This window comes from Cervus elaphus, chromosome 21 (assembly GCF_910594005.1).
Source record: "Cervus elaphus chromosome 21, mCerEla1.1, whole genome shotgun sequence".
NCBI classification, from domain to species: domain Eukaryota; kingdom Metazoa; phylum Chordata; class Mammalia; order Artiodactyla; family Cervidae; genus Cervus; species Cervus elaphus.
The window spans coordinates 6,478,148-6,493,081 of record NC_057835.1 but is presented as its reverse complement, the minus strand read 5'-3'; the positions used below and the strand labels follow the sequence as shown (position 1 = coordinate 6,493,081).

The 14,934-nt window shown below is 65.0% G+C and overlaps 1 protein-coding gene across 9 annotated transcripts in view; it reads left to right on the top strand.

Annotated features, from left to right (window-relative positions):
- Positions 1–14,934, top strand: part of ADGRB1 (adhesion G protein-coupled receptor B1) — a 75,393-nt gene that overhangs the window by 11,050 nt on the left and 49,409 nt on the right. For 7 of the 9 annotated variants that reach the window (XM_043880285.1, XM_043880281.1, XM_043880278.1 and 4 more), the window contains exons 2-8: positions 1,531–2,518; positions 11,805–11,966; positions 12,893–13,003; positions 13,356–13,520; positions 13,672–13,836; positions 14,166–14,339; positions 14,634–14,798. In XM_043880285.1, the coding sequence (XP_043736220.1) occupies positions 1,744–2,518; positions 11,805–11,966; positions 12,893–13,003; positions 13,356–13,520; positions 13,672–13,836; positions 14,166–14,339; positions 14,634–14,798 (1,717 nt within the window). In that variant the 5' untranslated portion in view covers positions 1,531–1,743. The remainder of the gene's footprint in view (positions 1–1,530; positions 2,519–11,804; positions 11,967–12,892; positions 13,004–13,355; positions 13,521–13,671; positions 13,837–14,165; positions 14,340–14,633; positions 14,799–14,934) is intronic. The other 2 variants (XM_043880282.1, XM_043880286.1) reach the window with 1 other exon arrangement.

The following is a 14,934-nucleotide window of genomic DNA, read 5'->3' as shown; positions in this document are numbered from 1 at the left end:
AGGGTCGGCATAAAGAGTTTGCAAGTTCCCTCCCCAGTGTTTGCCACTAAAGAGCCCCCAAGGGCCGTCCCTGGTGATCTGGAGCCCCTCCCTTCCCTCCCCACTGAGGTCCCCTCCTGCCCCATCTCTGGGTAAATCCGCGGGTCCAGTGCTTCCTTTATTCTGGGAGAGTGAGGCTGCAGCCCCACTGTACAGATGGGGAAACTGAGGCCGGGAGGTTAGGGGCGTGGCTGCATCCACACAGCCTGAGGGGGCGGCCCAGGCCCGGCCACCCTGCCCTGCCTGCACGGCCTGTAGGAAAGGGCACCAGGAGCGGACTGCAGAGCGGTGGCCGACCTTGTGCAGCCCACCAACTAGGCCCGGCAGCACGAAGCGGCACGTCCCTGTGGACAGGCGGCCGGTGTACGCGCACTCAGCAGAGCGGAGGGGCCGCCCCGGGCCAGGGGGCTCGAGGGTCTGCTGCGGCTCCTCCCGCGCCCATCCACCCAGCTGCCATGGGGAGCGACCCCCAGCAGGGGCTTTGGGGAGGTGAGGTTTGCAGGCAAAAGGAGCTTTCCAGGGTCCAGGTGCAGGCGGTCAGGAGGGGCGGTGCTGGCCTCTGAGCCCAGGCTCTGCTGCGTCCCCACTGACCTGAGGTGTCCCGCCCCCACCCCCCAGCGGTGAGTGGGTGGCACACGGCCAGGCCCACTCCTCCACAGGGCAGGGGACCCCAGGGCCAGGAGTTTGGGGGCAGCCTGGGGGTTCAAGTGTGGGTACCCTTGCCCCCTCACTGACCCCATCTGAGCCTCGGTTTCCTCATGTGACATGGAGGAGGACAGCGCCCGCCTGACTGGGGGCAGGCAGGGGTCAGCATGGGCCAAGGCCTGGTCCCCGGGGGCTGCAGGTGACTCCAGGGAGCGGGAGAGGGCGGTTCCCTGGCAGGAACGCAGGCAGGAGGCTGGGCGGTATGTGCCAGGCACAGGGCGGGTGGATGACGGTCAAAGCTAGACCGGGTCGGACCCCACCCTCGTCCACCACAGAGCCAGTCACTCCTGCAGACGTGGGGACTCCGCACCAGCCCGGGCAAGGCTCAGAGAGACGGGGCTGCAGGAGGCTGGGCGCGACCTCTGTCCTCTGCCCTCCGCCCTGCTTCTCCTCTGGCTGGGTTGTTTGCAGATCCCTCCCTGAAAGGTGCGGGGGAGGGGTGTGGTCTGAGAGGCCCTGAGGCCCCCGTGGCTGTGATGGGGCCAGTGGGCAGGCCCGGAGCCCCCGGAGCCTCTCCAGGCTGCCCAGCCAGACGGGCACAGCCAAGGCCCCTGGGCCGGCGGTCCTGGCCGGGGCTGCCCGCCGCTGCCCACCCAGGCTTGCTTGGGGAGGAAGTGACCGCCCCTGGCTCTCTGCCCCTGCAGGTGGACACACGGCAGGTGGGCAGAGCAGGTGCCTGAGCGCGGGGCCAGGGCCCGCGCTGGAGGCTCGGAGCCCAGGATTGGCACTGCCCTCAGTGTGCCCTCCCCAGGGGCTCAACCCTGCCCTCTGCTGTTTCTCTTCCAGCTGCTGCTTGAGGCCACAGGCGGGTGCCAGGCTGCTGGACCATAGGAGCCGCCACTGCTCCCCCGGTGCCCGGAAGCCGCCTCTGCCCCCCTGCCCAGAGCCCCGGCCCCCCAGCCCAGCCCAGCCCCGCTCGCCGCCGGACCCTGGCATGTCCAGGCCTGGCCCGCGCCTGCCTGCCCAGCCCGCGGAACCCCGGCGGCCCCGCGAGCTAGGATGAGGGGCCAGGCCGCCGCCCCGGGTGCCCTCTGGATTCTTGGGCCACTGCTGCTGCTGCTGCTGGGGCGCCAGGCGGGCACGGCTGCAGGCACGGCCGCGGGGCCTGGGGCCGAGCCCTGCACCACGCTGGTGCAGGGCAAGTTCTTCGGCTACTTCTCGGCGGCCGCGGTGTTCCCGGCCAACGCCTCGCGCTGCTCCTGGACCCTGCGCAACCCGGACCCGCGCCGCTATACGCTGTACATGAAGGTAGCCAAGGCGCCCACCTGCAGCAGCCCCGCCCGCGTCCGCACCTACCAGTTCGACTCCTTCCTGGAGTCCACACGCACCTACCTGGGCGTGGAGAGCTTCGACGAGGTGCTGCGGCTCTGCGACCCCTCAGCGCCCCTGGCCTTCCTGCAGGCCAGCAAGCAGTTTCTGCAGATGCAGCGCCTGCGGCCGCCCCAGGACAACACCCTGGGGCCCCGAGACGGGCCCTCCGGGCCCAGCGACGACTTCTCCGTGGAGTATTTGGTGGTGGGCAACCGCAACCCCAGCCGGGCCGCCTGCCAGATGCTATGCCGCTGGCTGGATGCCTGTCTGGCCGGCAGCCGCAGCTCACACCCGTGCGGCATCATGCAGACCCCCTGCGCCTGCCTGGGCGGGGACACCGGCGACCCTGCCTCCGGCTCCCTGGCCCCCCGTGGGGACGTCTGCCTGAGGGATGGCGTGGCTGGTGGCCCTGAGAACTGCCTCACCAGCCTGACCCAGGACCGGGGTGGGGCCGGCACTCCAGGTGAGTGAGCAGCAAGGCGTCCGCGCGTGAGACGGTGCAGGGGGCGGGGCCTTGGGGGGTGCTGCCAGTCATCTGGAAGTCAGGGGTCACTTGGTCCTGGGGGACAGTGTTTGGAATTCTGGGAGAAGTGCAGGTGAGCCCTGTGGGGGTCAGAGTCAGGGCAGGGCAGAGGTGAGGTGGGCGTGTGCTCGACCAGTCCCAGCTTCTTAGCAGCTCGGGGTCCTTGGTGAGACAGGCAGCAGCACAGGGCAGGGGTGGTACCATCAGGGGGCGGGATGCGGAGCGGAGCGCCACGGGGGCGGGGCATGAGGGAGACCCTGCATACGCATGGAGGGTTGCCCCCCGTGGGACCCCAGGGCGAGGGTGACGGGACAGCTCGTCACCATCTGTGCCGGTGGAGACACCAGTGTGCCAGGCACTCGGGAGCCAGGCTGGGCTGGGCGTGCGTGCGTGCGGGTCCCCGTGGGGCCAGGTGGCGTGTCCATGGCTCTGGCCTCTCCTAAGCCAGTGAGACTGATGGACTCCTCAGAAAAATGTCTTTCAAGGTGTAAGAGCAACTCCATGGGGGTTTCAAAGGGCACCCGCTCTCCTGGAACACGGCCCTATTCATCCACGGCCCCTGGGCCGTGGAGCCCAGAGTAGAAACCTCCGTGAAGCAGGGAGCATAGCTGGAGAGGAGGAGAGGGAGGGGGCAGGCAGAGCCCCCGGGGGGTGGGGGCGCGGCGTCCAGGAAGCTGTCGGGAAAATCCCGCCTTCCATCAGTTGGGTCAGGGTCCCCAGCTTTGGGGTGCAGGGCTGATCTTCGGGCTGGATCTTCGGCGCTGTGACCTTGGCACGGGCAGCCCCCGCAGCGTGGTGGTGGGAGTGGTCCTCTGGGTGGGGAGGAGGAGAACGGAGCAGAGAGGGGGCGGTGGCTGGTTTGGGAGGCCGGTGGTTGCAGGAGGGCCAGGCGGGGTGGTGGCCTGGCCGCACGCATCGCTCAGCCGCTCCCCAGTGGTTACCTGCCCCCTGAACCTCAGTGTCCTCACCGGCAAGGTGTTGACTGCTTTGAGGGACTGTCCAGTCCCCTCAGGCCTGATGGCCCTGGAGCTTGGCCCACACTGGAGGCCACAGCACAAGAGCTGGCCTCTGCCAGCATCCCGGGGCAGTGACCGTGCCAGGGAGATAACCTGGTCTATCTGGAGCCACACGGGGCTTGCAGGACAAGGTCAAGGAGACAGGGCTGCTGTGATGAGCAGCGAGCTTGCAGGGCTCAACGTTGGTGCTGGAGGGAGCAGGCCCAGGTGTGCATTTGGGTGCAAAGGTGGCCAGGTCCCCTGGACGGGGTTTGCCTCTTCTCTTGAGAACTGAAGGGCCATGGGGGCTTTAAGCAGAAGGGGCACAGGGCTGGGGCTGTCAGTGTGGCGACTGGCTCAGAGCACAAATCCGGGAGGGAGCTGATGCTGGCCTGGCCAGGAGGAAGGGGGAGCATCTGGGGGATGGGGTGTGCAGCTGATGGACTTGCTGATGCCAAGGATGTGGGCGTGGAGGAAGGAGATTGATCGCTGGACCATGCCCAGGTGTCTGGCCGGGCGTGAGGACCTCAGCTGAGGTGGGGAAGTGGCGGGGAGGAAGATCCAGAGTTCAGAGTGGGACCCGACTATGAGAGGCCCATAGGCCATCCAGCGGGAATGTCATTTGAGAGGGACCATGGGGTCAGGTTCAAGTTAATCCCAGCCTGCCCTGCACTTGCTGTGTCCCTTGGCCAATCCCCTCAGGCTCCGTGTCTTTAAAATGGAGAGAGTAAAACATCATCTTTCCTTGGTTGTCATGAAGAATGAGAACTGGGGTGAAAGTGTTTCTAAGCAAAAGCAACATCAGTGATGAAATGTCAATATCTATGTTTATTATTAGGTAGGGGATCTGGAGGGCTTGGCAGGCAGAGACAGATTAGAGGGGGAGGAGGGCTATGTGGGGACTCCTGACTCGAGCAGAGATTCTGAGAGGGAGGTGGGCAGGTGTGTGTGTGTGCACACACGTGTGTACATGCTTGCACCCATACATGTGTACATGTGTGTAGTGTGTTATGTGAGCATATGCGCAGTGTTATGTAAGCATGTGTGTTCAGTGTGTTATGCAAACACATGTGTGTTCATGCATCCATGTGTACGTGTGTGTGTGCGCGCGTGTGTAGGACGTGTACGTGTGTGCTCACACAGGCGCTTCCAGTGTGTGTGTGTGCACACATTCACACATGGACATGTGAGTGTTTGCATGTGTGCGTGGCTGGCATGTATATGTGTGCATGCCGGTGTACAGCGCATCAGGTATCTGTGGGCGTTGTGTTTGTGCTTGTGTGTGTGTGAGCATGTACACGTGTGCACTGGTATGTACTCGAATTCACTGCTTGTGTGTGTGTGTGTGTAGGCTGGCCCTGTGCAAGTGTTGACAAAACTCAAGTCAAGGCTCTGGGGCAGGGCTGGCTGCCCCATGGAAGACCGTTTGGAGGGCATGCGGGCTGGGGCTGCCACCGGGAAATGAGGAGCTCGACTCTGAGGGGCCGGGCGGTGGGAACAGGAGGTGGTCACCCCCACCCAGGGGCAGCACGGACCCCGTGCCCATGCCCTGGACTCAGAAGGCCCTGATGCTTCTGAGACCTTGGGAGTAAACGTGGGGTCAGCAGTGGCCGCAGCATCTTAACCAGCTCCCTCTTCCCAGACGCCCAGGTGGCTCCCAGCGAGGACCGCCTCCCGGCCCGGGGCCTCTGGCTGGGGTGCTCCCTGGCCTGGAACACTCTCCCCACGTGCCCCTCCCTCAGGGGCTGCCCGGATGGCACGTGGCGGCAGCCCCAGGCCCACTGTCCCCTCACGCTCTCTCCCTCTCTTCCCACACGGAATCGCCCGTGAACACCAGAGAATGTCCCGTGTCCTTACTCTGTCCCTGCCAGGATGCCCCCAGCACGGGGCAGGGGAGTTGGGCCTGCTCGCTGATGAAGCCCCGTGATGGCCCAGCCCCTGGCGGCAGCAGGCCTTGGATGAATGCGTGTTGAGTGGATGGAGGCACAGAGGTGTCCAGGCCGCGGGTAGGCTCACACAGTTTGAAACGGGGAGACCCGGAGCAGAGCAGCTCTTGGCCACCTGGGGCGTCTCCCGCAAGAGCGCAGCTGAGAGGGTCTGTGTGTGTGTGTGTGTGTGTGTGTGTGTGTGTGTGTGTGTGTGTAGGGGTGAGCTGGCCCACGGACCAGAGAGATCTAGCAGTCATTCAGAAGACACACAGCTGAGCTGGACCCCGTATCGTGCTGCGGAGCCTGTGCCCCGGAGCCACGCCCCCACACCGAGCAGTGGAGGCTGGGTCAGGCGTGTCCTCTGTCCCGGCTCGAGGGGGCCATGCAACGCCCAGAGCGAGCAGGCGGCCCAGGCCAGCCTGTGGCCCACTTTCAGCCCTGCCCCCGCCCGGCCTGTCCAAACGCCGCATGGCCATGCCACGCGTCCAACTGGCCAGCCTTCCTCGGGCCAGAGCACCACTCCCTGCCCCCGGCCGGCCGCCCCTCTGCACAGCCCACCTGCTCCCGCCCCCTTCAGAGTCTCTGTGCGTTTTTCTGCCTCTGGTGAGATGGGGCCATTTCTCTCAAGGGTTGCTTTAAATATTCATGTTTTAATTAAAGAATTTTATTGCAGAAGCGACATGTAAGATAATGAAAAAGCGGCATCCTGGGGGCTGGGGGCCAGTGTGTGCGTGTGTGTGTGTGTGTGTCCCTGTGCTTATGCGTGGGTCCCTGTGCGTGTGTTCTCGTGTGTGTGCATGCGTGTCCCTCTGCATATGTGTGTGCCCCTGTGTGTTCATGACCCTGCATGTGCACATGTGTGCCTCCCCCAAGTGCCTGCATGGGTGGGGTGGGGCTGGGCTGGAGCCTGAGTGTGTGACATCCCCGGTGCGTGCAAGGCGGGGATGCTGGGCCTAGGGGCCGTGACCTACCCCGGGCTGAGTGCCCCGGTGCCTCCAGGCCTGTCCACTCTCAGCTGGGGCGCCCCTGCCCTGACACCCCATGGGCTTTGAAGTAATTCCCACCCTAAATGCCGCACAGCTACCCTCTCTAGGGGCTGCAGTGTGTGGAGAGAAGCAGGGCTCTGATGGGAAGAGGTGCTCCAGGGGGAAGGGGGTGTCTCTGGAGTTTAGGGGTAATCAGGAATGTGTTGGGGGGACAGGGGGACAGGAGCAGGAAGGTTAGGGCCTCCCTGCCAGGATGGTTTTCATCCCAGCCCGGTGAGGTGTTCTTTCACTCAAGGGCCAACTTAGAAAACCTGGAAAACAAGGTTTCCGGCTCCAGGCAGACAACCTCCAGGCATTGTAGGCGGACGTAGGAGGACGTGACCCCGTGGAGACCAGAGGAGCACACAGGGGGCCGCCCAGAGCGGGGTGCCCACACCACCCTGCGGCTGTGGCCCTGCGGGGGTCTCGCTGCCCCCCAGAGCGGGGAAGGGCTGAGTTGTGTAGCCGAGGCTCCAGGAGGGGAAGAGACCTGCCCAGGTCATCCAGCATTGAAGCGCAAAGCCAGGCAGGACCCGGGTCTTCGCCAGGGTTTGTAACAGGCACCCTTAGGACAGGGGGTGCCTGCTGGACTAACCCTGCAGATGGGGTCCATCACTGACTTGCCGAGTCTCAGCTTCCTTCTGTAAAATGGGGATGGGACAGTACCTGCCTGTAGGGTCTGGAACCTCTGTCGTGCATGGAGGAACTCTCCTTGTCCTCCTCCTCTGTCAAGTGGCCTGTGGGCAGTGGCCGCGGTTCTCAGCCCCGTCCTGAGATCCCACAGCGCCTCCTGCAGCTGAGTGGCTTGCTGGCCTCTAGGGCCCTGACAGTGGAAGCCGCAGGCCTTGGTGAAGGATGCACCACGTCTGGACTGGTGGAGCCAGAGCGGGGCTGTGGTTTCGGTGGGGGCGGAGCTGTCCATCCCCTGGGGCCTTCATTTGCACATCCATGCAAGGGGCTCAGAGGAGGAACCTGTGTGCGGCAGGACAGGCCTTGATTCTGGGGGCTCAGTCCTCACAGGGGCTGGACTGCGCTGTGGTTGCGTAGGGACCCCAGCCTGACAGTCAGGGGCGGGGCGGGAACAGGCGGTGCTGCCTGACATGCTGGACTGGGGAGACCTCTGCTGGACGAGATGGGAAGTGCAGACTGCCTCCTCCAAAGGGGACCCGGGAGGCAGGGAGGCCCAGCAGGAAGACGGCCTCCCTGGGTGCCCCGCCGCAGCCCACTGGGGTGCAGGGACCCCGGGACTGGGGTGACCACAGCCTCCAGACTGGGGCGCCGGGGTGGGAAGGAGGCCTGGAGCCCCCTCACCGTGTGTCCTCTCTCCTGGGTGGCCAAGGCTGCCTGGCGGCCATTAATTGGCTCTATTCATCCCTTAATGAGATGGAAATGAGGCTTCCAGACAGAGGGGGCATTGAGCCTGGGAAGAATGGCGGCTTCTTTCCGGGCCTGGAGGGGCAGCCCACCCCCCCAACCTTGCCCACTCTTCTGCTGCCCCCTCAAAGCCCACCCAGCCCAAGAGCCCCGTGGCCACCCAGGAAAGGGTGGCCTGAGCCCCTCCGTGCTCAGCCCTGCGGGCCCCAGGACACCTGCCTGGGTGATTCTCTGGTCTTGGATGCGCTTGCCTGACAAACATTTATCAGGTGTCAACCACGTGTGACGACACACGGTAAAAATGATAACAAAGACCGCAGCTGCCGTTAGCCGAGCGTGCATCAGCGGCCGGGCTTGGTATGCGACAGGGATCCTGTGTCGAGGATCAGAAGTCAGTCTGTGATGAGGATCAAGGCCGTGTGTGATCAGGACCGGGAATCAGCATATGAGCAGGGTCAGGGCCGGGCCCGGGGGGCAGTCTGTCCTCTGAGCCAGTGGACCCCCTGCCTGTCCTCTCCTGATATGACCCTTCCCTCCTTCCCCTCCCCCCCACCACGTCCCCGCCACCTGGGTCACCAAGGTAACCAGCCCTGAAATAGTGGGTGTTTTGGCAGCTGAGGCCTAACCTGAGTCTATCCTGAAAGACGGAGCTCTGCAGCAGTTGCCATGGGAACCAAGTGGCATCCTCCGATTAGCCTGGCTTGGACACCCTCTCTCTCCCGCCCACTGCCAGGTTCCACGTCACTCAGGCTTCCACACGGGGGCTGGGCTGGGGCAGCAGGGGGGACAGGAGGATGGGCCTGCTGTGTCTCTGCAGCCAGGCCGGCCCCCAACTCCAGCCTCCCTGTTCCTCCGTGTCAGTGTGACAGGCCAGGGGCTCAGCCAGTGAGACCGCTGGGACCTGGAGCCCCAGGTCGGCGAGCGGTGCTGGCAGCCTGCCTGGTCTGAGGGCCGCAGGGGCAGTGCTTGGAATCTGATTGGGGGTCTGGTCCCGGCTCCCCTTGTTATCAAATGGGGGTGTCTGTGGGGCTCCTGCCGACCAGCGGGCCTCGAGGGAAGGCGCCTGAAGTGGCGGCAGTGAGGGCCCCATGTCTGGGCAGCCTCAGAGCCACTCACGGGCAGTGTGCACAGGGGGGCTGTCCTGCAGGCCCCCCACCCACTCCCCTGGGCCCTGGTCAGCTGCCACACACCCCGAAGCCCTGGGACACAGGCATTTTCAGCTCAAAACCAAGTCATGTCTGTGTGGCAGCCTCCATGCTTCCGGCTCCTACCCAGCCGTGGGACCCCAGGGCCACCTGCCTGGGGAGGCTCAGGCCTGCTTGCCTCCTCAACTCCAGGGCAGATCTTCCTGTGGGGTGGGGTGGGGAGAGCCTCACCAGCTCCCGACTGTCTGGACCACCCCTCTCTGAGCCCTGGTTTCCTCTGCTGTAAGTGGGTCCACACCTGGTTCCTGGGTGGACTGGGACTCAAGGTTCCTGAGGCATCCGATGCTGAGCAGGGAGGGGGGACAGGAAGTGGGGAAGACAGGACTCTGCTGCCCAGGATGCCTCCTGAGGGCCGGCCCTGGGGGAGCACGGGCCTTGAAGGGTGGGGGGCCAGGTCCAACAACCTACCCAGCCCCTCCTGACTGGGGGAGCACAAGCGTTCCGTCACTAGGGCAGGCTCAGTCTTCTCACCTGGACAACGGGGGCAGAGAGGCCCCGGTGGGAGCACAGGGCATCAAGCCCAGGCCCAGGAGGGGCTCGGAACCAGGGCCCTTGGCCCCCTGGAACCAGGCTTCCTGCAAAGCTCAGCCCGGCCTCTCCTCTGCAACCCTGGCAAGGTCCTCCCTGGGCCCCTCTGCACTGCGTGTGCAGGAGGGGCACAGAAGGGCCCATGCCCACCACAGACCACGTGATTCAGATCCAAGCCGGCCCCTCCTGCCCCACCCACCTGCGTGTCCCAGCTGCAAGGCAGGTCTGAGAACAGGAGGCCTGACTTCTGTGTGCCCTTGAGGCCTCTCTGGGCTCCAGGGGAGGTGAGACGCTTGGGAGGGCAGAGAAGGATCCTTGATGGCTTGGGGACCTGGAAGGTGAATGAACCTTGCCTTCTTGTGGGACTTGGGCCCCCTTCCCTGCCTGCCATTCATTTGCTTCTGGCGCCCCCTGCTGGTCAGTTCCCAGCACAGGCACAGGACAGCTGACACCTTTCAAGTGGCCCTCCACAGAACCCAGCACCTGGACGCCCAACTTGCTGCACATCAAAGCAGGTTCTCTGGAGGAATTCCCTGGCGGGCCGGTGGTTAGGACTCGACGCTTTCACTGCTTTGGCTCGGGTTATATCCCTGGTCTGGGAACTAAGAGCCCACACGCTGGGCAATGTGCCAAAACACACACACACACAAAGTGGGACTTTCTAGCATCGACAGACCCCACACCTGTGGTCTCCCCGTCGTTTCTTGCTGCTTGCCATCATAGGCTGCAGACATGGGAAGAAGCGCCCTCATCCTCAGGTGGAGGGTGTGAGGGCGGGGTGGGGTGGACCTGACCATCCCAGGGCAGTGGGTGGTGGGGCCACCACGTGAGCCCCATCTTTCGGCTCCAGCACCCACCCTAGGGATCTGCACAGTACACCTTCTCACCCCACGTGCTCCCCAGAGAAGCCAGGCTCCGAGAGGCCACAAGGACTCTCCTGCCGGGCCAGGCGTGACTTGCCCTTGGCCAGCCTGGCTCCCCTGCTCCCGCCCCAGGTGGGGCAGCGGCCCAGCTCCAGGGTGACTCCCAGTGCCAGGCCTTGGCAGTGCCTTCTCCTTGCCCCATTCCTGGGGGCTGTGTCAGGGGCTGCGTGCAGGGCACCCAGCCCACAGTAGGCACTTGGTGACCTGCACGTGCCCTTGCTGGGTCTGCCCTGACCCTGCTGTGCTGGGAGCAAGGGGCCCTGGAGTTCCTGAGGACAAATGGGGTGGCGGCACCGGAGTCCCTCAGGGCGGGAGCTGTCTGGCCTGTGGACTGAATGCCTGGATGAAGCAGCCCCTCCCTGAAGCCATCAGTGCAGCCCAGCTCTCGCCCAAGATGTTGGCCTCCTGCTCCTCACCCCTCAGTGGCTCCCCAGTGCTTGGAGGCTCTTACTGTCCTCGGTGGCACTGGGGCCACCAAGGGGCTCAGACCTTCAGGGACATGCAGTCATGATGCTTGAGGGGACAGGGCCGGCATGAAGATCCGTGAGAGGGCTGAAGGAGGGTGGCCAGAGGGACCTGGAGGCCAGTCTCTGCTGTGTCTAGGGGAGGGGAGGCCTGGCGGGGCCCAGGGTGTGAGACCTCACTAGGCCACCAGGTATGGGGCCTCTGGTGTCCCTGAGTGATGGGGTAATGAACACACAACACAGATCATGGGGGGAGGGTGAACAAGTCTAGACTGAGGACCATGGGGAGGGGATCTGCAGGGGCTGAGGCTCTGTGCCAAGTAGAAGCCTCCTCTGCCCCCACCCCCTCACTGGGCCCTTGGAATAAGGCAGCTGTTGGGGTGGCCGGGGTGCCTTTCACTCATTCGTTCTTCAGACCTGCCTGGGGCTCCAGCTCTGGGTCCAGCCGCTACACTGGGAACCTAAATTCAGAGTCAGTGGAGACCCTGGCCTGGGAGCCTGTAAACAGAGCCAGAAAGCACTGAGACCCCAGAGGGAACTCGGGTCGCACCTCTGCCCCCCCTGCCCTGCCAGCCGCCTATGCTTCGCACCCCATCGCTAACCTCATCCAGGCCCACTCTCGCCTCCTGGCTGACCCTCCAGGGCGCTGCGCTGGTTACGCCGCCCAGGCTTCTTCGCAGGGGCCGCTCTACCCTCAGGCCCCTGCGAGACCCCTGAGACACTGCCTGAAAGACATCGCAGCCTTTTGACCCCGGCCCTGACTCTGCCCTCTGGTTCCCACCAGGCGGCTGGAAGTTGTGGTCCCTATGGGGCGAGTGCACGCGGGACTGCGGCGGAGGCCTGCAGACGCGGACGCGCACCTGCCTGCCGGCGCCGGGTATCGAGGGCGGCGGCTGCGAAGGGGTGCTGGAGGAGGGCCGCCTGTGCAACCGCAAGGCCTGCGGCCGTGAGTGCGCGGACCGGTGGGACGGGCGGAGTCGCGGCGGGGGAGAAGGAGGGGCCCGGGCCGGGCCAGGTGGGGAAAAGGGCGGGGGCTGGGTCTGGCCGGACAAGGGAAGGTGCTGGGGCCAGGCTAGGCCGGGCTAGGGCTGTGAGGGGCGGGACGTGGGGCGGGGCGGGGTCAGGGGGTGGGGCCTAGCCAAGGGAGGGGCCAACTCCTGGTCCAGGCCGGGTGGCATCAGAAGCAACGGCCTAGGAGGAGGGGCGGGACCGGGTGTTAGACTGGATGTGGCTGTCTTAGCACCTGCGGACTGGGAATTCTGGGGTGCACGCGGAAGGCTGTCAGTGAGGCTTTTCCCTCCACCCCGATCCCCAGCCCTGACCAGAGCTGCCTGTCCCAGCTGCATCTTGCCTCCAGGATGTATTTCTCTAATAAGGCTCTCTAATGACCTCATGCATATTTTAGCTGCTTCCATAAAGTTAAATCAAGTTATAATGAGACTGTCATTCTTCGGGTTGTTTCTTCCCCGATGAGTTTTCCTGGGGAGAGGAGCTCATCTCAGAAGCCTGGGGAGGGCCCTGTGGTGTCTGGGCTGGGCCGCGGGACGCAGGACTGCAGGCGGGATGCTAAGGAGGGGACAGCAGCAGCCATCTACACCTGGTGCCCTGCGGATGACGCTGCGGGCCCCGGGGGAAGAGAGGGAGGGGCGCAGGACAGGGGAGTCTGGACCAGACAGGGCTTGGCACCAGACCAGGGTGCCCTGGTCCCAGGTTTCTCAGCTGCCCAGTGGGACCAAGTGGCCCTGGTGCTGGCAAGCCTGGGCCCGACTGTGACTGAGGACTGAGGGGCAAAGGGTCAAGAGCGCCCCTCTAGAGCTGCAGGGCGGGAGCCGCAGGCCAGGGCCTGGGTGCTTACCTGGACCCGCCCTGCAGCCGCTGGCCGCACCAACTCCAGGAGCCAGTCCCTGCGGTCCACAGATGCCCGGCGGCGTGAGGAGCTGGGGGACGACCTGCAGCATTTTGGGTTCCCGGCCCCGCAGACAGGTGAGTGGCAGCGTCTGGGTGGGGCTGACAGCAAACGCACTAAAGCTGGGAATTGGGGAAAGTTGGTTCCAGGGTATCAGGTCTTTGGACAAACACTGTACGTTATTAATTGCTGCTGATTCCAAGTAATGACTGTAATAATTTCCCATAATTAGACTAACCTCTCAGGTGCCAGGCGCTGGTCTCCAGGCACACTGGATTTAGGAGAAATGGTGTGAGGTGAAGGGGCCTGTCGAGACAAAAAAAAAGGAGGGAGAGCTCACGGGCCTTGCTGCGGCCACCTGGGGGTCTGGCCGCAGCGCAGGTACGGGCGCAGCAGCAGGCCTGTGATGCTGTAGGTCTGGGCCCACAGGTGACCCCGCGGCCGAGGAGTGGTCCCCGTGGAGCGTGTGCTCCAGCACCTGCGGCGAGGGCTGGCAGACCCGCACGCGCTTCTGCGTGTCGTCCTCCTACAGCACGCAGTGCAGCGGGCCCCTGCGGGAGCAGCGGCTCTGCAACAACTCGGCCGTGTGTCCAGGTGGGCGGGGCGCCGGGTAGGGGCGTGGTGTCGGGGCGGGACGTCAGGGGTGGGGCGGGGCGTCAGGGCCTGGGGCGAGGCGTCCAGGGCAGGTGACTCGGCCGCCGGCTGGGCCGGACAGGGGTCGCAGAGCACTATGTTCCCTCCTTAGTGCACGGCGCCTGGGACGAGTGGTCGCCTTGGAGCCTGTGCTCCAGCACCTGCGGTCGCGGCTTCCGGGACCGCACGCGCACCTGCAGGCCGCCCCAGTTTGGAGGCAACCCCTGTGAGGGCCCGGAAAAGCAAACCAAGTTCTGCAACATCGCTCTGTGCCCTGGTAGGTGAGAGGGAGGGCGCTGGGTGGGGTGAGACAGGGCAGAGGAGGGAAGGACGCAATGGGCCACCGGCCAGCCCCCGGAGCCCAACTTTGCCCACTCAGACCCACCTGCTGGGGCCTCAGAGGTGAGATTGGAACCCCAGGCTGTGATCAGGCTGTAGGCAAGAGAACCTGGGACGTTCTCACTGGTGCGCCAGGGGTGTTGGGGTGCTGGGGCCTCCTTGGGTGTCACCCATGCCTCAGACTTTGTGGGGTGCTCACACCTGTGCCCCAGGTGGGGTGTGGACCCTGGCTGTTCACGCTGGCTTCCTGTCCCCTTCTTCCCCTGGGCCGGGCAGTGGATGGAAACTGGAACGAGTGGTCCAGCTGGAGCACGTGCTCCGCCAGCTGCTCCCAGGGTCGGCAGCAGCGCACACGCGAGTGCAACGGGCCTTCGTACGGGGGTGCCGAGTGCCAGGGCCACTGGGTAGAGACGCGAGACTGCTTCCTGCAGCAGTGTCCAGGTCAGGCCATGCCCCGGGGCCTGTGGGTGGGGACCTGCGGTCCTGAGTCACTTGGCGGGCTGGGGGCTGCTGGAGGGCCCTGGAACGAGGCCCCAGGGATGTGGTGGCGGTGGAGGGATCCTGGGGGCCAGTGCACATGAGGCACTTTTCTTATCCTGTATCAAGCTGAGCTCTGCCTTCCCCTCCCTGGTGTCAACTTCCTTCCGCTCCTGGCTCCCCGCCCCTGCGTCCCTGTGGCTCCTGCACGCCCCTCGTCCCCATCCTCGTGCCTCCATGCGTGGCTGTGTCCTGCAGTGGATGGGAAGTGGCAGGCCTGGGCGTCGTGGGGCGGCTGCAGCGTCACATGCGGGGGTGGCACGCAGCGGAGGGAGCGCGCCTGCTTGGGGCCCTTCTTCGGGGGAGCAGCCTGCCAGGGCCCCCAGGATGAATACCGGCAGTGTGGCACCCAGCGGTGTCCCGGTGAGTGTCCCCACTCTGCCCCACAGCTGGACCCTGAGGAGGCGCAACCCGAGTGGTGGGGGAGGCCCTCGGGGCGCAGCTGGGGGACAACCGCCTTGTGAGGGTGGATGTCCCGTGGCATCTGGGCCCTCCTGAC